The sequence below is a fragment of the Symphalangus syndactylus genome, chromosome 12 (assembly GCF_028878055.3).
Source record: "Symphalangus syndactylus isolate Jambi chromosome 12, NHGRI_mSymSyn1-v2.1_pri, whole genome shotgun sequence".
Lineage (NCBI taxonomy): Eukaryota > Metazoa > Chordata > Mammalia > Primates > Hylobatidae > Symphalangus > Symphalangus syndactylus.
In genome coordinates, this window is record NC_072441.2 from 84,972,027 (window position 1) to 84,999,425 (window position 27,399).

At 50.0% G+C, this 27,399-nt stretch overlaps 1 protein-coding gene across 5 annotated transcripts in view; it reads right to left on the reverse strand.

Annotated features, from left to right (window-relative positions):
• The window catches only part of IQGAP3 (IQ motif containing GTPase activating protein 3), a 46,972-nt gene that overhangs the window by 13,425 nt on the left and 6,148 nt on the right, over positions 1 to 27,399 (reverse strand). For 3 of the 5 annotated variants that reach the window (XM_063624867.1, XM_063624866.1, XM_063624863.1), the window contains exons 3-26: positions 26,602 to 26,758; positions 26,242 to 26,319; positions 24,828 to 24,904; positions 23,972 to 24,039; positions 23,768 to 23,881; positions 23,348 to 23,526; positions 22,801 to 22,879; positions 21,729 to 21,892; positions 20,817 to 20,904; positions 18,646 to 18,809; positions 16,341 to 16,498; positions 14,098 to 14,219; positions 13,830 to 13,993; positions 12,366 to 12,456; positions 10,701 to 10,868; positions 10,468 to 10,607; positions 10,193 to 10,363; positions 6,537 to 6,620; positions 6,304 to 6,375; positions 6,133 to 6,202; positions 2,863 to 3,071; positions 1,683 to 1,835; positions 1,216 to 1,379; positions 651 to 875 (exon numbers count right to left, since the gene is read on the reverse strand). In XM_063624867.1, coding sequence (XP_063480937.1) covers positions 651 to 875; positions 1,216 to 1,379; positions 1,683 to 1,835; positions 2,863 to 3,071; positions 6,133 to 6,202; positions 6,304 to 6,375; positions 6,537 to 6,620; positions 10,193 to 10,363; positions 10,468 to 10,607; positions 10,701 to 10,868; positions 12,366 to 12,456; positions 13,830 to 13,993; positions 14,098 to 14,219; positions 16,341 to 16,498; positions 18,646 to 18,809; positions 20,817 to 20,904; positions 21,729 to 21,892; positions 22,801 to 22,879; positions 23,348 to 23,526; positions 23,768 to 23,881; positions 23,972 to 24,039; positions 24,828 to 24,904; positions 26,242 to 26,319; positions 26,602 to 26,758 — 3,159 coding nt within the window. The remainder of the gene's footprint in view (positions 1 to 650; positions 876 to 1,215; positions 1,380 to 1,682; positions 1,836 to 2,862; positions 3,072 to 6,132; positions 6,203 to 6,303; positions 6,376 to 6,536; positions 6,621 to 10,192; positions 10,364 to 10,467; positions 10,608 to 10,700; positions 10,869 to 12,365; positions 12,457 to 13,829; positions 13,994 to 14,097; positions 14,220 to 16,340; positions 16,499 to 18,645; positions 18,810 to 20,816; positions 20,905 to 21,728; positions 21,893 to 22,800; positions 22,880 to 23,347; positions 23,527 to 23,767; positions 23,882 to 23,971; positions 24,040 to 24,827; positions 24,905 to 26,241; positions 26,320 to 26,601; positions 26,759 to 27,399) is intronic. The other 2 variants (XM_063624864.1, XM_063624865.1) reach the window with 2 other exon arrangements.

Below are 27,399 nucleotides of genomic sequence, written 5' to 3' on the forward strand. Positions count from 1 at the left end.
CAAGCTCCGCCTCCTGGGTTCACGACATTCTCCTGCTTCAGCCTCCCGAGTAGCTAGGACTACAGGGGCCTGCCACCACGCCCGGCTAATTTTTTGTATTTTTAGTAGAGATGGGGTTTCACCATGTTAGCCAGGATGGTCTCGATCTCCTGACCTTGTGATCTGCCCGCCTCGGTATCCCAAAGTGCTGGGATTACAGGTGTGAGCCACCACGCCCGGCCTGTATTTTTAGTAGAGGGTTTCACCATGTTGGCCAGGCTGGTCTCAAACTCCTGACCTCAGGTGATCCGCCCACCTTGAGCCCCCCAAAGTGCTGGGATTACAGGCGTGAGCCACTGTGCCCAGCCCTACTACCAGCAAATTTGACACATCATTTGCAAGCACTGACATAGCAATTAAGCACATTTGCATATTCATCTGTACTCATTTTATGTTAAGCCCACCAGGTCTGGAGTCATTTACATCAGTTTCATGTTAATTATCAGAGGGGGTCTAAAAGACTACTTTATGCATGCCTATAAAGCTGGTGTCATATTTGCATAAATCAGCATGCCTATTTATATGCCACCTTCAAAGTACACCCAAGCTTCCCCAGTAGGGTCCAAGACACAGCTGATCAAAGAGAGCTCTCCCTCTGCCCATGTGCTCACCTGCGCTGCCCTGTCTGGGCCTCAGTCTGGTTGATCCAATTCTTATAGAGGTGGACAGGGTCTGTGTGGACACTGAGCACTTTGTCTTCTAGCACATCCTGGATAACCTTGCCCAGAATCTCCTGCAGGGCACTCTGTCCCCGCCCATTACGGTAGAATCTCACCACCAGCCTCACCACTGTTGGGTTGCCTGTCACCACATCCTGGGGCTGCTCCACCTTTGACCTGTGGTTTAAGAGGTCACTGAAATCAGTCTTCTCCCTCTGTGTAGGACAAACCGTTGCTTTTCCTTTTTGAGATTTTGGCTCTCAAAGCCTGCCCTGGTGTCCCCGCTCTTAAGGAATGTCTTGATATCTCTCTCATCCTTTGTGTTAGCAAGTCAGCCCATATCCTCCCACTGTGCTGTCCCAGACGTTTTACGGTTTCTCCACAGGAGGCAGAGAAAAGAGGTCTTCTGATTCCATTTCTACCCTTAAGCCTCAACAAGCTGTCACCTTGTGAAGGAGCCAACAGGGGCATCTCTTAACCCATTCTCTCCCCATTCCTTTGTGTCTGGAGAGCCTACTTGATTTCCTCCTGGAGTGCTGTCTTGAACAGCTGGAGCAGGAGATAGGCCTCTCGGCGGCTGGAGGCATAGTTGTACAGGCTGAAAATCACTGCCTCCATGAACTTGGTGGTTTTGTTCTGTGGCATCTGAAAGATCAGCTTGGCCAGGTAGATGGGCTGAGTCTGCAAGCAAGAGGGGAGACAGGAATGGCTGACCATGTACTTCGAGGACCAGTGATAGGATAAGGAAAGGCTTTCCCCTGATGGAAATCTGGAATGGAGAAAGCACTACCACACTTTCTCCAGGTGCTAGTAACAGACAAACAGACAAACAGGGGAAGAGGTAGTCTCTTTTCCTGGGGATAAGGAATTAAGATTATGGGAAAGGACACCTTGCATGGTGCCAAAGGCACAGACAAGAAGGCCTTGAAGTCTCAGACCCTCAGGAGATGGGAGAGACTTCTCCTTGGAAAGTCCTCTGCTAACCTGGAGCAGGTAGAAGAGGTGTTGGTATGCTTCTAGTTTCTGCCGTTTCTCTTTGCTCAGCGACTTTAATCCCTTCTGCTTGTCCAGAACCATCATATCTGACAGCTGTTCCTTATTCCTCTTGGTCAGCTTCTTGCAGTGGGAGACCACTTCCTGCAGGGGTGGAGGAGCGGGTGATACAACTAGCCTAGGCCATCCCAGGGCACAGAACATATGGTCTAGAATCAGTGCCTTGAAGAGCCAGGGCTTTCTGCTGTTCAAGGAACAGGCATAAGCTGGGGGACAGAAGCAGTACTAGGGTGAGGAAGGGCCCCTCCTAGTGCCCTGAGACTCCATCTGGTGCCTCTCCTGTCATGGGAGTGAGTCCCTAAAGAGAACTGGGTTGCCAGGCTGAGGAATTGTGTCTATTTGGCTTTTGCTATCTCTCCTTTCTTTTTTTTTTTTTTTTTTGAGACAGAGTCTTGCTCTGTCGCTCAGGCTGGAGTGCAGTGGCGCAATCTCGGCTCACTGCAAGCTCCGCCTCCCGGGTTCACGCCATTCTCCTGCCTCAGCCTCTCCGAGTAGCTGGGACTACAGGCGCCCACCACTATGCCCGGCTAATTTTTTTTTTGTATTTTTTTTAGTAGAGACGGGGTTTCACCGTGGTCTTGATCTCCTGACCTCGTGATCTGCCCGCCTCGGCCTCCCAAAGTGCCGGGATTACAAGCGTGAGCCACCGCGCCCGGCCGCTATCTCTTCTTATTAGACTGCTACACACATTTGAGGTGGAGCTATCACTATATCACTATTACCCTGTCACTGCATATTTGTATGGTAATTTATGATTTAAACAGCTTTCATATCTATCTCTATATTTGGCCTGGAGAGGTGGACATTCTCATTATTCCCAGTTTGCTAATGAGAAAACAGACTTAGAAGTGAAATGAGCACTCACAGCCCCATCCCTGGGAATCAGCAAAGCCAGGCATTCTGATTCCAGGTCTCATGCTCTTTCTACTCTGTCATGGGTCCCCCAAAATGATTTATTAGAATGGCAGAGGGCCACTGGAACAAGGACCTGAGTCAGGTGATAAAATCCACACCATTTTGAAAAAAATTGATTAGCAAGCAGAGAATGGTCAGCATCACATCTCCAGACGCAGGCAGATCTGAGGAAGGGGAGGACGGGTGGGCCCCACACCTGCAGAGTGATCCGGTTCTTCACCAGCAGGCCAATCTTGATGTCCATGATGTTGAGGTCCTGCTCCAGCTGCTGATTGGATCGGATCTTCCTAACTACCTCTTCCTGGAGCTTCAGCAGCTCTGCCTCAGCCAAGAAGTCTCGCTGGCTTTGATTCAAGAGATGGGCAAATCTGCGTACCACACTGAGAGGAGGGTGGGGGGCATGCACTGGGAGGAAGGGAGGAGGCATCAGGATTAGCCATGCCTCATCAGAGGCCTCCTAGCCAGCCCCTGCCCCAGAGTCAGCCCACCCCAGTCCCCATTCTGCTTGGGATCAGCAGGTCCCCAACGCCAGTCCTCTTCTAACTGGTTCTGCTTGCACGTGGAGGGCAGTGGGTAGCCTCCTAGCCAGGCCTGTCCCTGAGCTCCCTGTCTTATAACTGGAGATGACATAATAGCTGCTCTTCCCATGCCTCTGATTCACCCCAGCCTGGGTCTATCCCAGGGACCTCTGACACCAAAGCCAGAGCCACAGCTCCTTCTGATTATCCTCCCAGACCTCCCTAGTCTACCCCAATTTACCACTCACTTCTGCTGGGCCAACCTGTTCCTCCTCCTCCTACCTGCCAGCCACCACTCAGCCCTGCTTGCTCCCACAGTGCTCCTCTGTCAGGAATGTCTGTACACACCGGGAAGGACAGGTAGACGGGATGGACAGTGGGCTTTATAATATAGGGGAGGTCAGAGCTAGCTGGTGATTCTCCTTGAATAACCTTTGGAATTGGTATTTGAGCAAAAAGAAAGAAGCCTCTGAGCTAATTTATTGGAAATAACAACAAAACAACTAATACATAGAATGTTTACTATAAGACAGAACCTGTTCTAAGTGCTTTACATAATTAAGACCCCCTGTGAGGTCAGTACACTATAACTATCCTCTCTTACCGATGATAACTCTGAGACTCAGAGAAGGTAAGCAACTTGCCCTACGTTACAGTTAGTAATAAATGAAGGAGTCAGATTTGGAAGATGAATAAAACTAGTCCCTGTCCCTAAAGGGAGTCTAGTAGGGGAACTAGACAAATAAACCACAATTCACTGCAATGTAGTTAGCACTTTGAGAGGAGCAAGCATGGGGATCTTTGGGAAAACAAAAGTGGGTTGCCCAACCCCACCTGGGGAGTGAAGAAACACTGCAAGGAGGAGGTGAGACACCCCTGATGTCGGTGAAAAGGAGGTGGAGAGGGTGAATGTGGGGAGTGCTGGAAGTCCACTGTATCTGGAACACAGTGCAGAAGGTGTAGGTGGTGAGGGGCAGGTCAGTGAGGTTAGAGGTGTAGGGAAAGGCTGGATCACAGAGAGCCCCAAAGCTGTGGTTAGGAGGTTGGACTTTATCCTCAAGGCAACAGGGCATCATGATAAGTCTTAAGGAGGTGAGTGACATCATCACATGTACAGGTTTAATGGACTAATCTGGCTATAGTAGGGGAATAAATCTTTTTTTTTTTTTTTTTTTTTTTTTTAGACAGAGTCTTGCTCTGTTGCCCAGGTTGGAATTCAGTGGCATGATCTCAGCTCCTTGCAACCTCTGCTTCCTGGGCTCAAGAGATTCTCCTGCCTCAGCCTCCCAAGTAGCTGGGATTACAGGTACCTGTCACCACGCCTGGCTAATTTTTGTATCTTTAGTAGAGACAGGGTTTCACCATGTTGGCCACGCTGGTCTTAAACTCCTGACCTCAGGTGATTCTCCTGCCTCAGCCTCCCAAAGTGCTGGGATTATGGGTGTGAGCCACTGTGCCTGGCCTGGGAACAAATCTTTGAGGAGTGAAGAAGGGTAGAGTCCAAGACAATTCATGGCGTCTTGGATTCGATGAAATACAGCATATTAACTCCTCAGAACAACCCTACAAGATAGGTATTAGCATTATGTCCAATTTATAAAGGAGAAAAGTGGGCGAGAAGGAAGTTAATTGGCTGGGTGTGGTGGTTCACGACTGTAATCCCAGAACTTTGGGCAGCCAAGGCGAGTGGATCACTTGAGCCCAGGAGTTTGAGACCAGTCTGGGCAAAATGGGGAGACCCCCATCTCTACAAAAAATCAAAAAGTTAGCTAGTTGTGGTGGTGTACGCCTCCAGTCTCAGCTACTCAGGAGGCTGAGGTGGGAGGATCGCTTGAGCCTGGAAGGTTGAGGCTGCAGTGAGCCATGATCGTGCCACTGCACTCCAGCCAGGGTGACAGAGTAAGACTCTGTCCCAAATAAATAAATAAATAAATAATCAATTAAAAAAAAAAAGAAGTTAAGTAACTTGCCGAGGGCCACACAGCTAGTAAATGGTAGAGCTCTGAGTAAAGTTTGGGGGCCAGTGAAGTCAGGAGACAGTACTAGGGAAAAACAAATTCTTCCAGAAAAACCATAAACTGAAGAGAAGAAAAAGAAGATGAAGAATGGCCAGGACAATGGTATTAGTGTAACCACAGAGACAAAATAGAATGGGCTAGGCTGGGGAGAGGGAAGGAGAGAAAGAAGGAGGGAAGAAAGCAGATGGCCTGAGTGTGCATGGCCAGAGAAGGGACAGACAAAGCCCCTGTGGGCAGGACAGGGGCGAAGAAGGACTGAGGAGGTGAAGGAGAGGATTCCTGAATAGGACATTTCACCAGAAGCCCAAGAGTGCAGCCTCAAGGTCAGGAAGGAAAGGGGCCTACTGCTACAGGAACCCAGGGGCTAGAAGTGATATGTAGAAATGGACTACTTGTCAATTTCACAAAAAGGAAGGGGATGCCATTTGCTGGGCTTCTGAACTTGAAGAACAAGAGCCAGAAAGGACCTCTTTAAAGCTTTAAATGAGCACCCAACTAATGGGGAATATGGAGCAGGAAGATGGCACTCCCTTGGGTGCTTCTCACATTCCCCACACCACAGAATAGACTCTGTGTGCCTCACCAGGCCTTGTTTGTGCTGGGCCACAGAGGTCTGGAGAGGAGAAGATTGAACACTAAGAAAAGAAGCAAGATCCTTTTCTTTCTGCTTTGGTGGTAGCAATAGGTAGATAATCTAAGCCTGTTACAAAAAGAGTCTGGTTAGAAGAACTTTCACTGTGACAAGGCTATATGTGATTGGGATGAGCAGGGGGGCTTTTGTTACAACCCCTGTTCCATGCTCCTGCACAGACAACTTGTGACTACCTTCCCCTTACCTGCTGTGCAGTCGCAGAAGGATGTCTAGACCTGCCTGGCTCTATGGGGTCCTCTCCCTCCCAACAGCTGGGGAGGGTGGATCAGGCAGCTCACCTAATATCCTGTAGTCATCCTGGGCTTTCCTGGCTCGGAAAAACGCCTGGATCTTCACAATAGAGTTAACCTGCCACAAACACAGATGGGAAAAGGGTTGCTGACTGTCCTTGCTCTAGTCTCATGGGCAAAGGTTGGGTATGTGGGCAGGGGGAGCAAGGTGACACTCACGTTCTTCTGGAAGTAGTGCAGACGCCTCAGGTATTGCCTCCGAGCTGCCCACATCCGGGCCCAGGCCTGGATCTGGGAGAAGAAACACACTGCCTCAGCTCCAGCTTGGGGCCCACCCTCAGTCTCAGGCCAATTCAGCCAAATCTAGAGGTCACAAGGAGGTGACAAGACTACAAGATTGTTCTCAGAGGGTCCTTCGAGAGAAAGGAGCCTGCCAAAACCACCGTACCTACCTTGATTATGGCATCCAGGTTTGCTTTAAAATACTGCAACCGCTCCAGGTAAATCTTCCGCTGCCTATGACCCCGCCAATGAGCCTGCACATCAGGAGAGAAAGGGAAGTAACTCAAGCAGGTCTCCTTTGGCCAGAGAGGCTTTTAAGAAAATCTTTGTCCTGGGCCCTCCAGGGAATGGAAGGGGGCGGTTCAATAGAGGGGGAAGGGGAAAGTGGCCCTGTTCTCAAAGAACTTCCAACTTCATGGGGAAGACCAAATGGCTGCACATAGCCAACAATGCCCTCTGCCATACTCCCTGGTCCCAGAACAAACACCCACATACCCATACCCACACACCTCTAACCAACACCTCTTCACAGAAACTCAACTATAAGATATAGTCCTAAAAGATAATAAAGCATACACCTACTCACCAACTTCACCAAACTATGTACCATATCAGCCTAAAATATACTCATACACCCATATGCAGACCACCCACACCCTATCACACACTCCACCCTCCCTCATGTGCACAGAAAGTGGGCAGAGAGCAGTCTGGAAATGCATGCAGTTGTGTGGATGAGAAGTGTGTACAGACACAGAGCCGTGTGCTCACCATCTCTGCCCGCGGCCACCTGGGCAGCAGGTCACTAATGCTCTCATAACTCACATTCTCTTTACAACACAATCCAGTTCCTGACCCTAGTTCTCAGCAAATCTTCCCACCAAGGTCCCCAGTAACTCAGCTGTCAGGCTGATGGCCTCTCCCCTAGCTGATCTGCTGCAAAGGACCCAACCGACATCTGCACAAATCATGCCTCCTTTGGTCTCTAAAATCTCAAGGCCCTCTTCAATTCCAGTCTCCTTCCTAGGAGACTTTTCCCTTTCTCTCCAAGCTTGTGTGGGATTAATTTTCCTAAAGTACCTCTTAGACTGTCCCAGCCTGTTTCCAGAAGTTCTCAACCATCTGACCCCACATTCCCTATTTGACTTGCCACTGGTCCCCACCTTCTTAAGGATCCTAGATGCATCAGACTTTTCACTTTCTTGTAAACATGCCTTATGGTTTTCTGTCCCTGAACCTTTTATACTCACCCTTGTTCCCAGCCCTATCTACCCACTGAAATACTTCCTGTCTTTTTTTTTTTTTTTGAGACAGAGTCTTGCTCTGTCACCCAGGTTGGAGTGCAGTGGTGCTGTCACAGCTCACTGTAGCCTCAACCTCCTGGGCTCAAGTGATCCTCCTGGCTCAGCCTCCTAAGTAGCTGGAATCACAGGCATGTGTCACCATGCCTGATTAACTTTTTATGTTTTGTAGAGATGGGGTCTTACTATATTGCTCAGGCCAGTCTTGAACTCCTTGGCTCAAGCAATCCTCCCACCTCGGCCTCCCAAAGTGCTGAGGTTACAGGCGTGAGCCACCATGCTTGGCCCTTCCTGTCTTTTAGGCCCCATGTCCAGCATCTCTCAGTGCACAGGCCCTGGGAGATACTCTACCACTGACATTGTCTCAGTTTGGTAAGACTTGGGAGCAACTCCTTTCATTCAGTTGCCCCCAGCCCTTCCTAAAGCCAGTTCTGCCAGCTTTCCCTCAAGGCTTACACGGCCCCTCTGTTGGGATAGGATGTAAAAGAGGATAGCTTGGTCCATGATGCCAGCTGTCCACGTTGGAGCCTAGAGGTCAGGAAGCCCCATTTCCATTCTGCCCTCAGGACTCTTTCCTTTCCTCCTCCAGGTACTGCCTGGAAAGTTGCTGTGGGAAAAGGCAGAGTGGTCTGCTCTCTGCTCTTACTCACTACCCCACCTCCACCAGGCTCCTTAAGGCCTCTGAATTGGTCAGAATTCAGGACCCTGGATGGGGTTCTGGCCAGGGTCAGAGCTTTCAGGAGATAAAGTCTCAGCACACCCAGGAAGCCTCATTTTGGATTTTCCTTTCCCCGGGCAAGAGGCTCAAGGCTCTGGGCTACCTCTCTCTTTCTCTGTCTCCCAGGACCCAGGCCACAGCCCACACAGCTCTGGTACTAGTGACAAATGTTCCCTCTGACTCCATCTTCTCTCCCACTGTTGGTGTGGTTAGTGTGAAATTCCAGACTGGGCTCAGGAGGGAGAAATCCCTATGATTCAGACCACTAAATACAGATCACTAAAGTTCTGTATTGAGTTCTGGGACCAATGCCCTGAAAACAAAATCTCATAATGGCTCCCATCAATGGAGCACTTACCACGCTAAGTGCTACATGTAATTTTCCTACTGAGTCCTCCTAATCAACATATGAGGTGAGTATCATCATTATGAATGAGGAAACTGAGTGCTAGAGAGGGCATAAGTAAGGTGCCCAATGTCATATGACCCAGAAGTGGTAGGACCAGGAGGCAAACTCTAGCTTCTGACCCCAAAGCCTGAGCTCTCAATTACCCCCCAACACCCTCAGTCATAATCAAGGGCCATTTGCCAGTCCCGGTCTGCACATCTGTCTCCCTTGGAGTCCTCTGTGTCCCTTGGAGTCTTTGTGTCTCTCCTATCACAATGTCTAACACCAAGTGTACTCCAATTTCTGTGAGGGGAGAGATGTGATTACTCACCCGTGGGCCTTGCACCCATCTCGCACCCTTGCTCTTGGCATTCAAAGAAGTTTGTGAAAGCATGTTTACATTGCCAGCACCTCCACGAGGCCCTCCAGATCACATCTGCCTGGGAAGGTATCTGCTCAATTGCCATCATTCCTGGCTTGCACAGTGCCTCTGGCTATCTTCCCTACCAGCCTCATGTCTCAATTACTTATAAGTCAGTCTCAGAGGCCACACTGGACCATCCACGGGTTGGAAGAATAAAAATGGGAAGGGCTGGTAGGAGAGAAAAGGTAGAAGGCTATTCTCTTCCTAAAGGATATTCCACCCCTTTTCTGTTTAACCACCACCACCCCTTCGAGCCCTCCTGGTGTCTAAGCCTTGACGTCTTACCAAATACACAGACACACACACACAGACACATACACACACACACACACACACACACACACACAGACACACACACATTTTTAGAGTTAGGGTCTCACTCTGTTGCCCAGGCTGGAGTGCAGTGGTGGCATTATAGCTCATTTCAGCCAGTACACTGCCCTCTAGCCTGGGTGACAGAGTGAGACCCTGTCATGTAATCCTCCCACCTCAGCCTTCTGAGTGGCTGGAATCACAGGCATGAGCCACTGCGCCCAGCTAAATCTTATTTCACTCTTCCCTTGGGGAAGCTAAGAAGCAGCTCTCACTCTCTGGATAGTGATGATGATGATATAAATAGCATGGTAACTTCTACCATGTTCTTACCTACCTCCCAGGCACAATTTATAAACACTTGAGATATTACCTAACTTAATCCTCATAACAACTCTATAAGGTAGGTGCTATCGTTATCCCCATTTTTCAGACGAAAAGACTGAGGGACCAGTGAGGAAACTGATGGACAGAGGGTAAATAATTTTCCAGGGTCACACAACTAAGAGGTGGTAGAGCTGGGATTCAAACATACATGGTCTGGCTCCAGAACCTATGCTTTTAACCACTACTATTCAGAGGCCGAAAGATCATTCCCATGTCAGTAAAAAGGAAGCAGGGTGGATACCCTGGAGCCCAGATAAGCCCAGACCCTGAAGACTGAGAAAGCCAGAGCCTGCCACCTGGATCTTGATGACTGCTGGGAGCCAGGTCCTCAGAAAGTGGGAATACTCAGCAAACTTCTGCCGAACTAGGAAGCCACGGAGGCGGGCCTGGAGCTGGATGACAAAGCTGACGTTGGCTTTCCAGAGCTGTTGGCGGTCATAGGCAGCAGTGACCTTGGTGACAGCTAACTGTGGAGGCAGGAGAGAGACGCTGTGGTCTTTTGGGGAGTGGGAGCCTCTTCTTCAGGACATTCCTATCCAAGATCCCCTACCCTTGCAGGGGCTCTGCCAACCTGGATCTCCTCCCGGGTCAGGTGAGAAGTGTTGAGGGGGCAGCCAGGAGGTTGCTCCCAGATCCCCTGGAAGGTCTGCAGATGGAAGTAGTAGGCAGTGCCATCCTTCATGTCATGTTGAACCCAGAAAGCTGTGTCTGCTAAGCAGAAACCAAGCAAGTAGAGAAGGTTCAGAGCAGGCAAGGGGTGGCTGGGACAGGCAGCGAAGAGGAGGGTCAGGTTGGGGCCATTACCTGGATGCTGTTTCTTTGCCATGACACTTTCCAGGGCTCGCTGGTATCCGTTGGCACAGTCGGGAACTACCCCTCGAAGGGCCACTGCGGGGTTCCTCAACACCCGCTCAGTCTGGGCTGCCTTGCCCTCCTTGATGGCTTGATTGATGGCAGCCACACCAAGAGCCACTGACAGGGGCATCAGGAGAGAGCAGTCAGTCCTTCCCCTGAGTCCCTCCCATGGGCCTTGGCCTGTCCACTAGGGACAGATTCCATGAAAAAGGACACAAAATCACCCTTCTGAAGGAGTAGACGGGAACATCCCAGGATGGACAGAGACACATACATGAAAAGCAGCAGTATGCAACTGTGCTTCGAGGGAAAGGCAGCAGCAGTCAAGGAAGCACTCCTGAGGGAGGCAGCATGGGGCTAGGCTGAGTTGGGGCTTGATAAAAGGAAAATCAGCTTGAACAGAAGCATAAAGTCCCGGAGCAGTGGCTCCTGCCTGTAATCCCAACACTTTGGGAGGCTGAGGCAGGCGGATCACTTGAGCCCAGGAGTTTGAGACTAGCCTGGCCAACATGGCGAAACCCCATCTCTATAAAAAAATACAAAAATTGGCCAGGCACTGTGGCTCACGCCTGTAATCCCAGCACTTTGGGAGGCCGAGGTGGGCAGATCACCTGACGTCAGGAGTTCGAGACCAGCCTGGCCAATATGGTGAAACCCTGTGCCTAATAATAATACAAAAATTAGCCAGCTGTGGTGGTGGGCGCCTATAATACCAACTACTCGGGAGGCTGAGGCCCGAGAATCACTTGAACCTGGGAGGTAGAGGTTGCAGTGAGCCAAGATTGTACCACTGCACTCCAGCCTTGGTGACAGAGAGACACTCTGTCTCGAAAAAAAAAAAGAAAAAAAATTAGCCAGGTATGGTAGTGCATGCCTGTGCTCCCAGCTACTCAGGAGTCTGAGGTGGGAGGATTGCTTCAGAGGGTGCAGTGAATGGAGATCACAATACACTGCCCTCTAGCCTGGGTGACAGAGTGAGACCCTGTCTCAAAAAAGTAGCATAAAGGCAGGATATGGGCAGAGGACCCTGGGACAGTTTCTTAGGAGAAGAGAGCCTAAGAGGTGGGAATGGCTGCTGTAGCATCTGCCTTCCAGTCACTAGCAGACAGACAGATGGACAGAGAGACCCCAGCCACTGAGAACTAACACTACCAGCACCACACAACAGCACACCCCTGTCTATTTGCACTGAGTCTGCCTGTTTTCCTCAAACTACTGCCAATTCCTCTTCTCTCACACCAAGTCTAAACATTTTCTAGCCAGAGCTGATTGACTGTTGGAACCCAAACTCAAGCTACCAGCAGAAATGGGATTTCTGACTACCACGTGATCTCACATGCCCACATTACAGGCAAAGTGTCCACAGGAAGGCATAGAGGGAGGCAGCGGGTGAACTATGGATTCTCACCTCCTGAGAATTTCCTGCCCCGCTGACTGCTAGGAAATCCATCCTGCAGTCTGAATAGCAGCCCTCCTGCTCTGACTCTGGCCTGCCTCCCCACAGAGGTTGAAGGGAGAGGGAGGTGACCAGGGAGGCTGCCTGATTATCTGGGCTGCTGCTGAGCCCACATCACTATCCCTCCCCTCCCAGGGTCCCCCACCCAGTCCATTTACTTCTCTGAGCTGTATTAGTGTCCTGGTTGGCTCTGACCACTCCCTGGCGGATCTCCTCAAGCCACAGCACAGCTCCAGGATCCCCCGTCACCTGGCAGATTGAGGGAGAAAAAAAAGATGAGACCCCAAGCTAGTCTCTCTAGGTTCCCAGGCCAAGATGCGCAAGGGAACCAAACTGCAGGCAGGCATTGGGAGCCACAGGGACAGCAATCTCCACTCAGCTCTTTGCCCTGTGTGTGGGCATGTGTTGCATGTGGTTCCCTGGGATGCGGCCAGGCTCAGGAGGCTCTCTTTTCTTACTGGGCTTTCAGGTCTACTTGGCTTGGCCACAGCACCTCCGGAACCACAGAGGCTCTGCATAGCTCCTTAAACCCTCAGCATCCACCACCTTCTCAATAGCTCAATTCCCTGCTCTTGTGCCTCAACCATGTCCAGGGATAGCCCACACTGGAGGCTCCAACTACCTGCCCCCACACCCCACTCGCCATGCCTCATTGCACACCTTCTCAGGCCAATCCTGACCCTGACCTTTACCTTCTCTTTCCTTTTCTTGCTCCGCACTCCTCTACCTGACAAGGTAGTGGGAAGATTACATGAGCCCACAGGTCAAGTAAGCCCATGCCTGCCACACTGTCAGACTGATAAAGGCTTGAACTCTTCCTTGCCTCACAAAACCCCAGATTCTACTCCTTCCCAACTCTCCTCATTAATAATAGACTTTGTAAACTAACATTTTATTGAGTACTGACTATGTGCCAGGCAGTATTCTAAAGCACTTTCTTATGCATTAATACTTGTAAAGCACATAAAACGATGCTTGGCACAGAGTGAGGACTCAATAGATGTTAGCTAGTACTACTGTCATATTATCTCACTTACACCCCGTAACTATGAGATACGCTCTTTACTGCCACAAGCTTCTAGGTGATGAAACAGAGGTACAGAGAGGTTAAGTAACACGTGCAGGGTCAAGCTTCCAGGACGCAGGGTCAAGCTTCCAGGACGCAGGCTCCAGTAGTCTGGCCCAGGAGCCTGAGCTCTCAACCACTCTCTACTGCAATATACTCAGGGCATTTCAGATTCAGAACCCTGCCCCATTTGTCAATTCAGTTGATTTTCACCCTCATTCTGGGAGCTGGGTAGGACCAGGGTAGGCAGTACTTTACAGATGAGTAAATAGAGCTCAGAGATATCAAGGGATTTGCTCAAGGTCACATGGTCACTAAGGGTCAGAGTGGGAAATCCAGCCTGGTTCTCTGGTTCCCAGGCCTGTGCTCTTCCCATGGACTGCCCACTGCCCTGGCAACGGGGCCATCCTTCTTTACCAGATTGGAACGCTCCCCTCACCCCCACCCAGAAGCCACTGTGTCCATCAGAATAGAGCTCTGCCAGACTGGGTACAGTGCAACCCACAGAGAATGTTCTTCCTGCTCTGATGACCAACCCAGCCAGCTCTAACTTCACCTGGGCCTTCTGCCTTTTGGCTGCCACAAGGAGGAGATGGTACCGAGGGGCAACAGGGAGGCTGACATCATCTAGGCCAGCTGCAGGAAGCAGTAGGGCAGACAGAGTCTTCTCAGGGCTGCCTTTGTCCAGAGCCTCATTAATGAGGCTGACTGCGAGGACCCCTACGAAAGAGAGATCTAGGTGGGCGGGGGGCCCCTAGACTTATGGCTAAGGGACAGGACTGCCTAAGTTGGGCCATCTCCACCCAGCTCCAAACTATACTTACGGTCAGTCTCTTCCTGGGCCTGTGCATTGACCTGGCTCACAGTGGCCTGCAGGTCATTCCAGCTCAGGAAGTCCTCACCCGTCCCACGCTCCTGTCGCAATTTCAGCAGGGCATCGAAGTAACTGGCAGTGGGGTGAAGGGCAGAGAGGTGAGTAGCATGTGAATTATCAGCCAGAAGTCAGGGGAAACAGTTGAACGATTTTCCTCACTTGACCTCCAGGACACCACACTCTTTTAGTTCTCTTCTTGCCTCACAGGCTGTTCTTTCTGAGACACCTCTTCTGGTTCCTCCCTGACATCTAAACATGGGAGCATCCCAATCTTCAGTCTTCAGACCTCTTCTCTCTCCATACTTACATCGTAGGTGATCTCACCCAATCTCATGACTTTAACACCATATGCTCCCGAAAGCACACCTCCAGCCCATTCATTTATCCCAGCCAGCTCCTTGTGATTTCCAAGTAAATGTCTAACAAGCACCTCAAACCCAACAGCTCACATCTGAACTGATTCCCCTGCTTAACCTGTGTGTCCCACTGTCTCTCCCATCTTGCTCCAAATCTTGGAGTCATACCTAATTCTGTTCTCTCTTCTACCCCATATCTATTATATGACCAAATCCTATCAGTTTGCTTTCAAAATGTATCCAAAATCTGACTCCTTTTCCCCATCTCCACTACCGCCCAAGGCCAAGCCCCCATCATCTCTTGCCTGGATTACTCCAATAGCTGTCTAACAGGTCTCCCTGCTTTCCCCTTGTACTCCTGCAGTCAATTCTCAGCACAGCAGCCAGAAAGATCCTGTTAAGTAGATCAGATCGCTGGGCGCGGTGGCTCACGCCTGTAATTCCAACACTTTGGGAGGCCAAGATGGGAGGATAGTTTGAGCCCAGGAGTTCAAGACCAGCCTGGGCAACATAGAGAGATCCTATCTCTACAAAAAATTAAAAAATTAGCCAGGCATGGTGGCATGTGCCTGTAGTCCTAGCTACTTGGGAGGCTAACTCGGGAGGATCACTTGAGCCCAGGAGTTCAGGGATGCAGTGAGCCGTGATTGCACCACACACTCCAGCCTGGGTGACAGAGCAAGGCCCTGAGCTGTGATTGCATCACTGCACTCCAGCCTGGGTGACAGAGCAAGACCCTGAGCTGTGATTGCACCACTGCACTCCAGCCTGGGTGACAGAGCAAGACCCTGTCTCTAAAAATAAAAAAACGAAGTAGGTCAGATCAACTCCCTCCTGGCTCAAAACCCTCCCACGGCTTCCTTCCTCACTCAGAGTAAAAACCAGAGTCCTACATGGTCTGGCCTCGGCTACTTGGTCTTCATCTCCCACTCCTCTTTCTTCCTTACTTCACTCCACCACACTGGCTTCCTGGTGTTCTTTGAACACACCATGCACATTGCTTTCTCAAGGCCTCTGCCCCAGATAGCCTTATGGCAATCATTTATGCCCTTTAGGTCTCTTTCAAAATGACCTCCACAGCAAAGAGGTCTACATTATGTAAAACAGAAAAACTGTCCCTACTATGTCTCTACCCATTACCCACTTTGCCCTATTTTATTTTTCTCTACGCCTCTTTTTCTTTTCTTTCTTTTTTTTTTTTTTGAGACAGACTTTCACTCTCGTTGCCCAGGCTGGAGTGCAATGGCATGATCTTGGCTCAGCACAACCTCCACCTCCCAGGTTCAAGTCATTCTCCTGCCTCAGCTTCCAGAGTAGCTGGGATTACAGGCATGCGCCACTATGCCCGGCTAATTTTGTATTTTTAGTGGAGATGGGGTTTCTCCTTGTTGGTCAGGCTGGTCTCAAACTCCCGACGTCAAGTGATCCTCCCGCCTCGGCCTCCCAAAGTGCTGGGATTACAGGCATGAGCCACTGCGCCCAGCCACCTCATCTTCTTTTCTAATCATCTGTCTCCCTTTACTAGCATGTAAGTTTGACAAGAGCAGAGTGTTTTGTTCACTGCTGTTTCCCAGCGCCTAGAGTAATATCTGGCACATGGGTCAGTACTCAAACATCTGCTAGGAAAGAATGAATCAATGAAGAAAAGAGGAATGACTGTGACCCCATCCACTCCCAGGAAGAAACACAGGCCAAGGAACTGTGAACAGACCCAGAGGGTGGGCCTGGGCCCAAGAATGGGACATCATGCACAAGGCAAGTCTCCAACAGAAGAGTGCTCAGTCTTGGCTGCATTCCCCCATCCCTCACTCCCAATGTGTGGCTAAGCCTTTCTCACCGCTGGGCATTTTCTCCTTCCACCTCAGCCAGGCCTGTGGCAGGGTTCACCAGGCTGCTCCAGAAGCCACTGGCATCCCGGGCCTCCAGGGCCCGGTTAATCAGGACCACAGCTGAGAGCATCTCCACAGCCACGAAGAGCTCCTCCTGGCCAAGCTCCTACAATGGGTGGGAGGGCCAATTCCCAAGTGGGCAGGTGAAGGGTCTAAAGGCCTATTCACCATCCTGCCCCCAAGGTTCTTGAATATCCCAGAGTCTGTATCCCAAAACCCCAGTGGCCTGATTCACTCACTAATAATCATCATACAAAACACTTGAGAATACTTACTATGTGCTCAATTATAAGTACTTCACACACATTATCATTTAATTTTCATAATAAGCCAACAATAGAAACATAGTACCATTAATATCCCCATTTCATGGATGAGCCCATGACCAATAATGTAAGTCAAAACTAGCTGTCTGATTTCAAAGCCCACACTTAACAAGTAAGCTCTACCAGCTCCCATTGGTCCCTACTGCATATCAAGAACTGTATTAGCCGGGTGCAGTGGCTCACACCTGTAATCCTAGCACTTTGGAAGCCAAGGTGGGCAGATCGCTTGAGCTCAGGAGTTTGAGACCAGCCTGGCCAACATGGCAAAATCCTGTCTCTACTAAAAATACAAAAATTAGCTGAGCATGGTGGCACGTACCTGTCGTCCCAGCTACTCAGGAGACTGAGGCAGGAGGATCGGTTAAACCCAGGAGGTGGAGGTTGCAATGAGCCAAGATCACGCCACTGCACTCTAGCCTGGGTGACAGAGTCAGACCCTGTCTTAAAATAAAAAAAAAAAAATTGAACTGCACTAGGCCCTGGGTATACAGAGATGAAAATGGAGTGGTCGCCTCCACACTGCACTGTACCGCACACCCAAGAAGCCACCAGCCCCATTTCCCTGCCCTGTCCTTCTTCTGCTTTTCAAACATCTGCTTATGCTGTGCCCTCTGTCTAGAGCACCCTTTCTATTTTCTTCTCTTTTTTTTTTGAGATAGAGTCTCATTCTGTGGCCCAGGCTGGAGTGCAGTGGCACAATCTTGGCTCTCCCGGGTTCAAGTGATCTCTGAGCCTCAGCCTCTGGAGTAGCTGGGATTTCAGGCATGTGCCACCACCACACCTGGCTAATTTTTGTATTTTCAGTAGAGATGGGTTTCACCATGTTGGCCAGGCTGGTCTCAAACTCCTGGCCTCAAGTGATGTGCCTGCCTGGACCTCCCAAAGTGCTGGGATTATAGGCGTGAACCCCCACACCCAGCCCCCTTCCTATTTTCTCCTAACAGAATGTTGTGAATATCAACAACAATAATGTTAATAGCTAAAGTTTACTTTCTTCTCTAAGGTTCTTACTTTCTTCTCTTAGGTTCTTCTCTAAGCAAATATGTTACCTTATTTAATCCTATAGCCTGAGGTAAATATATTATTGTTCCCATTTCATATTCAAAGAAATTGAGCAGCAGAGAAAGTAATTAAATTGCCCAATGTCACATAGCTAAGAACTAGCAGAGCCAGATTTGAACTCACGCAGCCTGGCTCAAAAGTCCACAACTTTAGTCACAATGCTTTACTTCTTAGTACTTATTTTATGCTTCCTTGTACATAGTCATTCCTATGTTGAGACTGTGCCTTTCCTGAGGGCTGAGCCTGTATCCAAGTCATGCTGGGAGTAGATGCTCTATAAACACCTGCTGTGGGTGTAGTTCTCTATTGATTCTCTTCCAGGAAGCCTTCCCAGCTCTGCTTCCTCCATTTCCTTGGTCTGAAGACTTCTTCCACCTATGTCATCTGCTCTTCTCTCCCTGTGTCTCTATTTGGACCCTCAGGTGTATTCTAACTCCTCCAACAGACTGAAAGTCCCTAAGTGAGAGCCCTGTCACTTTACTGTCAGAGAAGAAGTACGAATTGGGATGAGGTGGGACAGTGAAGTGCTTCAAAGCATGGGCTTCTGCATCCACTCCCAGTACTGGCACTCACAGCTGTGTTGGGCAAGTGACTTAACCTCTGCATCTCAGTTTCCCCATCTCTAAAATAGAATGCCTCCCTCATAGGGTCCTTTCAAGGATTAAATGAGTATGTAAAGCAGTGTTTGCTCAAGGTATTGGCTATTAAAATATGCTCAGTAAGGCAGGGATGGTAGCTCTTTCCCCATCCTAATCTCGTGCCAGCATCTCATATCGCACTCACAAGAGGGTGGCCTGGGCTGCCTGTCCTGATCCCTCCAGCTGCATGGGGACTGCAGAGCTAGACCTACATTTCTGGGGCTTACCCCCTGCTGCTGCCGCTGGAGCACTGTCAGCTCCTGCTGGTACATAGCCGACGCAACAGGGTACACTGGAGGCAGCTGGGCCTCAGGGCACATCAGCTCCTTCACAGTGTCAGCCGCCACTCCCCTCCGGATGGCTTTGTTAATCCGCTGCACAGCGTGGAGCACTGCAAGGGAGGAGAGCAACAGGTTGTACTGGCTGGGCATTCAGTGGCATCTCCACTCTCCTGACCAACTAGGCTCCGCCGGGGGATCTTGGTGGGGAAATGGCTTTGCAACTGCTCTCAAAAATCTGCTAGGTTTAAAATGCATTTCTAAATGTTCAGGAAGAAATGTGGCTGGGTTGCTTTAAGAAGAGGCTCTGTAAGAAGCAATTTGTCAGGCCTAGAAATTGAGTAGCTCAGCATGTAACACAGAGTGGCTGTCATGGCAGAGGGTGAGTTCCTAAGGTGGTGAGCACAAGATTGACAGGTGGCTATGGAGCGTAACTTAGATGAGGTTAGTCAGGGGGCTCTAGGGACCAAGGCTTGATGACAGCAGAGAGGAATAAGGAACCAGCTCCAAGGTGGAGCCGTTTGCTGCAAAGGGCAGTAGTAAGCTTAAAAGGGGCTGTGGTGCCTCAATGTAGTCTGAGTTTACAAACTCTGTGGCTTACAAAATGCCAAGCAGATACGGGCACTGACATCAAGGAGAGCACAATCTACTGGGAAGAACTAAGGATACGAAAGTACCTACAGTGCACTGCTGTCAATGTCAAGTTAGAAGTCCACCTTCCCCCACTCCCACACAATGCCATGGCAGAGCAGGGGAGAAGGGATTCTGCCTGGGAGAGAGCAGAAGACTTCACAGAGGAGGAAGCCTTGGAGACAGCTCTGGAGAATGTTTTCACCTGCTCATCAACAGGTGAGAATGTGGGAGAAATGTAAACCAGAGGACCAGAAGCCAGTGATGGGAAAGGCTGGAGGGCAATCTAGGAAGAATAGATCATTTGCTCGGCTGAATTGGATGGAATGTGAACAGAAGAGCTGGGGACTAACTCTGGAAAGGTCTTATCTGCCAGGACAAGGAGATAGGACTAAAGTGTGGGCTAGATAATGGAAGAACCCATGAAGGTCTGAAGATGTTCAACAAGGGAGATAAGATCAGATCTGTGCTTCAGAGATTACTCTGGCAGCAGCAATCGGGAATGAACTGAGTGGATTAGGAAAGCAGCCAGTCAGGAGTGGCCTGGGGGCTACTGAAAGCTAGTGAATGTCGGAAAGCTCTCTTAGACAAAGGTAAATGGTTACTGAGCAACCTCTAAACCTGACAGCAAGTCCAGACTAAGGCAAGCAGCTGTAACAGGTCTAGTGTCCACAGGCTACTGCATTTTGCCTCAGCACTGTTTCTCTTCATACTTGCAGTGCAGATAGATCTCTTGGAGGAAGACAATTACTAACTCACATTCTTGTAATAAATAATTACATTTGTGGCTGGTCAGTGACTCACGCCTGTAATCCCCAGCACTTTGGGAGGCCAAGGTAGGCAGATCACTTGAGGCCAGGAGTTTGAGACCCACCTGGCCAACACGAAGAACCCTACCTCTACTAAAAATACCAAAATTAGCCTGCCATGGTGGCAGGTGCCTGTCAACCCAGCTACTTGGGAGGCTGAGGCAAGAGAATCATTTGAACCCAGGAGGTGCAGGTTGCAGTGAGCCAAGATTGTGCCACTGCACTCCAGCCTGGGCAACAGAGTGAGCCTCTGTCTGAAACAAAAACAAAAACAAACAAAAAAGAAATTACATTTGTATATAATGTTTTTAAGGGAAACTGAGAAGTTGAGTTTTTTGCTCATATTCTGGAAAATTACTACATTTCAGAAGCCAAAGGAATTCAAGCAGGTTGAAACTGTCAAAATTACAGGCAAACTGCCTGGGAGAAAACTGCCTGCCCCAGGAGAACAGCCCAGTGCAGTACTGGCATGTCATTATCTCTAAGGCCTTAATGAACTTATCTGTAGTGTCCCCCCAGGCAGCAGGAATAGAGCAGATTATGTGAGGGGAGAAGTTCCTAGCCAGGCTGGAAACAGCAGCAGTGTGTACTGCCCAATACAGAAGCCAGCAAAGAGGTGGGATACTCTTCAAAGAGCCAGAGATACGCACAGAGCAGGCCTCAGACCTGCAGATGACTTACTGGCTTGTTCCTGATCACCCTTTGTGTTGGCTGCAGCCACACCAGCCTGGACTTCCTCCTTTTCCAGAAGCTCCACCAGGCCCAGCTCCTAAGAGAGGGAAGAGATGCAGTAGAATGGAGTCCTTCTGGGGCCATGACCATGTTTTACGAGTTGCCAGCATGAGCTCCCAGGTCTACCCAGCCACCTACCCTCAATCCTACCTATCCCCTTCAGGCTGGCTCACTCATCCCTATTAACCCTTTTTTTTTTTTTTTTTTTTAAGATGGAGTCTTGCTCTGTCGCCCAGGCTGGAGTGCAGTGGCACAATCTCGGCTCACAGCAACCTCTGCCTCCTGGGTTCAAGAGATTCTCTGCCGAAGCCTTCCAAGTAGCTGGGATTACAAGCGCGTGCCACCACATCGGCTAATTTTTGTATTTTTAGTAGAGACAGGGTTTCACTATATTGGCCAGGCTGGTCTCAAACTCCTGACCTCAAATGATCCACCCACGTCAGCCTCCCAATGTGCTGGGATTACAGGTGTGAGCCACGGTGCCCAGCCCTATTAACTCATCTTTAACCTTTCTTGCTCAGCAAGCATCTAAAATAACAACATAGACAACACGAATAGTGTCAGGGGAGAAGTCAACTATGTTAAAAACAAGATTGCTAAGTGGAGGCACCAGTTCAACAATGGGGGAGCACATTACTGCCTATGGGACTGTCGTTGGGTTCCTCTTGGTCAGCCTGGGGGACTCTCAGGGACAGAAGCTGATCAATCTGGTCTACTAGGCCTTGGGGTGATTTAACCATTTAAACACGTAGTCAGCACTTACAGAATACAAAGGACCAACAGTGGTGATCCTTGAGTAAGAGGCCCTCTCCTATCCTATAGTCACATAGAGGGGGTGGCAGGTAATAGACAGAGGCTAACCTGTGCCTTCTGCTCTCTGTCCAAGCTCAGTTGCTCCAGGTACCAGTCAGCAAAGTCTCTCCTCACCCCTCGCAGGGCCAGGGCAGGGTCTTGAAGGGCCTTGAGCAAGGCTTCAGGGCTCTGTCTTTCCAGGGCATCATCAACAACTTCTAGAGCCCCATGGACTGAAAAAAAACGACTCCATAATGGACAATGTGAGAAAGCCACCTCTCATAATCCCCTAGTCCAGCCCTAGGAATCTGCCCTCTTCTTGCCTGCCCAGAATTACCCCCACCCTTTCCCCATTGGTTCCTGGGCCCATTTGGTTCAGCCCAAATTCTTCAGCTTGGACTTCACAGCCTTCTCACTTCACCACCCCAGACCCCAAGGATATCCTCACCCTAATAGGCAAATGCCCACCCATCCTGAGCTTTCACACGGCTCCTACCCAGATCCCCCCATCCTCATGTATTCTCCACATTGCCCCTCTGGAAGGACCCCAGCCCAAATGCCCCTGCCCCCTCCGGCATCAAGAGCTGCTCCTCTCTATGGTTCTCCAGTCAGACAGAAGCTTCCCAGACATGGACTAATTCTCCTCTAGACATCGTTGGCCAGAAAGCAGTGCACATACTCCTTGGACTTTGATCTTTCCCCGAGGCAAGAGTTGGCCCAAGTGAGACCACAGGGCTTTCTGGCTTGAGAAAAGCTATCCCCAGGCCGGGCGCGGTGGCTCACGCCTGTAATCCCAGCACTTTGGGAGGCCGAGGCGGGCGGATCACGAGGTCAGGAGATCGAGACCATCCTGGCTAACACGGTGAAACCCCGTCTCTACTAAAAATACAAAAAAAAATTAGCCGGGCGAGGTGGCAGGCGCCTGCAGTCCCAGCTACGCGGGAGGCTGAGGCAGGAGAATGGCGTGAACCCCGGGGGGCGGAGCCTGCAGTGAGCCGAGATCGCGCCACCGCACTCCAGCCTGGGTGAAAGAGCGAGACTCCGTTTCAAAAAAAAAAAAAGAAAAGCTATCCCCAAACCTCCCAGTGCAGGGGCTTACCCTGAGGGCACCCCCAAACCACTCCTGCTCGATCTCTCTTACCGTTGACATGGTTGATATTGCCCTGGATTTCAGCCTGAGTTAGGTAGTGGTCATAGATGTCCTGGCTTTCTCTGTCATCCTGCAAAAACTCCATTGAAAGGGAACCTGGGAAACCCAATTCAATCTTCTTGTCCTGCTCTTCCCTCCCTGGCTACACTTATTTCTTCTTCTGGAGACCTTCCCAAGGCCAAAGGTCAGTCTGCTCAGAATTCAGGAACTGTGGGGTCTAAAACACCTGGCACTGACACAATTAAGCCAAACCAACCTTTGGAACCTCCAGTCCAATCTCATTCTGTTCTACATTCCAGCACCCCTCTCAGGCTTCCCTGAAGATCATCCCCCAAGAACCTCTTCTCCAGTCTTCTCTTCGGAATTCTCATCATTCTTCCAAGTTCTTTTCCTATTTCTCTAAAATCACTGATAAATTATGGTTTCTCTAAGAAGCAATTTTGGATATTAGAGATATGACAGATAGGAGTCCTGGTTTCACTTGAGACTTTCCAGCCACTCAACTTTTCAGTCCCTGCAACCCAAGACTACTCCTTACATGGTTCCTGGCATTGGCTGCCTTCTCCATCTTGGCCTGGGCCAGCATCTCCTGGTAGACAGCTGCCAGAGGCTCTCGGAGATTCTCCAGAAGAGCACTGGGATTCTGCAAGGCAGCCAGGGTGTCCTCCACCACCCCTCGCTCCACTGCTTCATTGATGGCAAGAACAGCTGCATGGACTGGGAGGGGGCATGGAAACAAGGTCAGGAGGCCAGAGTGAACTCCAGATTGGAGCGCAACCAGTAGCAGGCCACTCTAACGTCATCTTTTTTCCCACCCCTCAAGGGCCAGGCAAACCAGGTAGCCTGATGGCCCTATCTGTGGATGAGAGCTGGCCAGAACCCTTCCGATGGCTGTGAGGCTTGGAGCCCTCCCATACGCACTGAGCCTACTCCTGGCAGGGCAGAGCCTAGTCCTTACCTGCAGCCTCATCCACCGAGAGCTCACTGGCCAGGATGCCCCCGATCTTGCTGAAGGCAGGCAGCTGGAGGCCGTATTTGGCCAGTTCGGACGCCATGTTGCTGAGTTCCTCAGCTGCAATGATGCCACAGGTGCCCTTCATCAGGCCCAGAACCCCCAAGACCCTGCCCAGGCTGTGGTGGTCGGGGAAGGAGCTGGGCTTACCTGTGAATTTCACTTTCCCATATAGATCATGTATCTGAGGGGCCAATCCCAGCCGGAAGAGGAAAAGACTAGGAAAAAATGGAAGGCATTGGAAGGGACTGGGGCCTATTCATTTCGATACTCTGCCCATGATGGGTTTGAAGGAGATACTATGGGGACCTAGAGATGAAGACCACTCAGCACCTGCCCTCAAGTCATCCCCAACCCACATAAAGAAATATGACCATAAATCAGCCCAAGGAAAGGGCTGCAGAAGGTAAATAAGATGGTGTTGGGGGTCTGAGGGGATTAGGAAGGCTTCACAGAGAAGGCCACATTGCAGTAGCAGGTCACTCAATGGAGACAGAGGACAGGAAGGGCACAGCAAGCAGATACCTGCTGAACTAAGGCACAGGGGCACAAAGGGACATGGGAAGTGAAGCCAGAAAGAGATGGCATGGTAAACACAAGGAACCGGTCAGTCACTTGCTGTGATTTAGCCAACTGGTTGCTGATGGCTGGCTGTAAGTAGGACCAAAGAGCCTACACCATCCATACTAAGTGGCTTGCCTGTGTTGCTCTCAGTAGGTCCTGTTCTGATTCCTTTATACCCAGTTACAAACTGAAGGTCCTACCCTGCTACCTTCCTGTCTCTGGTACCCTGCCTGCCCTTCCCGTTCACCCACACAGGCCATACATAAATGTGCCCACAGACATGCACAAAAATCTAAACACAACTCTGTAAATCTGAAACCTCACTTTCCTGAGCCGTGCTCCCTGTGGTCTAACCTTCATCCTTCTTGCTGAGTTTGTTGCTGTTGATTGTTGGTCGCATCTACCTAGAGGAACCTGGATGATAAAATTTGAGGTTTCTCACCTGAGAGCATGGATGCAGTAGACTACCCGGGGCATGTTCTTTTTGTCATAGATGTCCGTGGTCTCTGGGAAGAAGGTCTAGAGGAGAAACCAGCCAGTTACTGCCATTGGGAACCTTTACGCAGCACCAAATATGGAGAGGGGGTGCCGAGGAATGGGTCTTCCTCTCCAACCTGAGGTGTGTGCTCCCTTGTTACCTGGGGTGTCTAGGTCAGTCTCCTCCAACCATTTCTAGTCAGCCTAGTATAAAAGAAAGGCACTGGGGATGCATACTAAGCCAAGGCTCAGCCACAGACACATAGTCCTAGGGTGCCCTGAATTAACCAAACACCAGATAAGGCCATCAAGGCTACAGGATATAAGCCATATCCTCCAAAAACAATAACAGCAACAACAACAAAAAACCAGGCCCCCAGTTGTCTTCCAGATGTCTACAGTGAGCCTGCATGCCTCACCTTAGACCCTTGCCAGAGACGTGGTATGCTGAGAGCTGGCCTACTCCCATGCAGGGCCCAATGAAGCATATGTTGCCAAGGACCACAAAAGTGTCAGGCTGTTATCCCTGTCTCCAAGCCAGCGGCTTCTGATCAATGAGAGCCCTTCTAAGAACCGAGTGGCACCAGGTATGGCTTCTCAATGCCACCTGACAACTGTAATGAGGCCTAACCTCAATATATCTTGGTTACATTTAGATTCACAACAAAAGGCCAAATTTAGAGACCTAGCATGTTCCAGTCCCACTGAAGACACATGACCTTTATTGCTTCTGCCTCCCATCAAAGTGTCTTTCTTTACTGCTGTTTCCTCTCTTATAGTTCCTTTCTACAGTGAAGAAAAACAAAGCAGAAAGAAACCATACATTGTAGAATCCTATCATGCCTTCATTTGTATAGCTCTTCACAATTCACAAAGGGAGTTCACACAGACCATGTGATCCTCCTGACAACACTGTAAGGTAGACAGGGCAGGGCTCACTATCCCCATTTTACAGACGAGTAACAAATTGAGGTTCAAAGAGTGAAATCATGTGTCCAGTTGGGGTTTTGGACCTAGGCTTCTAACTCAAAGTCTACGACCTAGGGATGTGTATACCCTTGCTTCACACTGTGAAATTTGGTGGAGACAGGGCTGGCCAATACGAGCATGACGTAGCAGCCCCCCACCCCCTGCATAATGGGAACCGTGCCACTCAGGCCAGGGAAACTTCACCTCCTTTCATCCACAGGGAAGAGGAGGCAGAGAAAAAATAACCTGGTTCAAAGACACACAGCCACAAGGAACTGTTCTCTTAGATTAAGTTAGTTTAGAAGACACATGGAAATAGGGCTAAAGGGTCCAGGGAGATAAAGCATGGGATTGTAGGGGGTGGCTGGTAAGGAGTAAAGATGAATACCAATCTTCAGGCCCAGTATTACCGAAGGCAGACCGATGTGGGCTATTGCAGATAGCCAAAAGTTGATGTTGTCTGTGTGACGGAAATGTAAGCCAGTTGCCTGAAAGGGAAGGAAAAAGAAAATCTATTTCCACAGTTCTCAGCACTCCCTATGGGTAAAGCCCAGACTACAGCTTAAAGATTCAGGAGAGACGGGCAGAGGGGAACCAGAGGACCACATCCTGTGGATTTTCTATCCCTACCAGGACAGAGAAACATAGATTAATAACACTCCCTTTTATTCAGATTCGGACAATAAGTTATATGGTCACTCTACCCTCACAGCTTTGAGAAGGCATAGTTTGAGGGGAAGAAGGTAGAAGGTGGGGTCCAATTCTCCCACCTGGTACCGCAGCTGCTCCACATCATAGATCTTCTTCAAGGGAACCACGGAGGGTGCAAAACAGTGGCCCAGCTTGGCCAGCAGCACTCCATTCCGAAGGCTCTCCTCCAGCTCCACCGGGGAAGGAAGTTCCTCCTTCAGGCAGGCCTCCATCCAGCTATGAACATGAGAGCATCTTCTCACGCACTCTGGCAGACCACAGTGATCTATTCTAACAGGAACTTCCCTCTCTCCCTCCTTTTAAGTGGCCCCTGCTTCCTGTTCCTGCTCTACCTCCAAGTCCCCTCTCTGCCCATTGCCTGGCTGTTCCCACCTTCTCCTAGGCTGCCCCAAATATCTGGATTGGCCAACCCTCAGCCCCACCCACCCCAGCAAATCCTCCTTGACAGATCCTGAACCTGCCCATCTTCAGTGAGGCTTAACTGTTACATAGCTTCTCACTCAGTCTAGTTATATCTTTTTTTTTTTTTTTTTCTTTTTTTTGAGATGGCGTCTTACTCATATTGCCCAGGCTGGAGTGCAATGGTGCGATCTTGGCTCACTGCAACCTCCGCCTCCCGGGTTCAAGTGATTCTCCTGCCCTCAGCCTCCCAAGTATTTGGGATTACAGGCACACACCACCATGCCCAGATAATTTTGTATTTTCAGTAGAGATAGGGTTTCTCCATGTTGGTCAGGCTGGTCTCAAACTCCCGACCTCAGGTGATCCACCTGCCTTGGCCTCCCAAAGTGCTGGGATTACAGGCATGAGCCACCGCGCCCAGCCCTAGTTACATCTTTGACTGTTAAACAAAATAG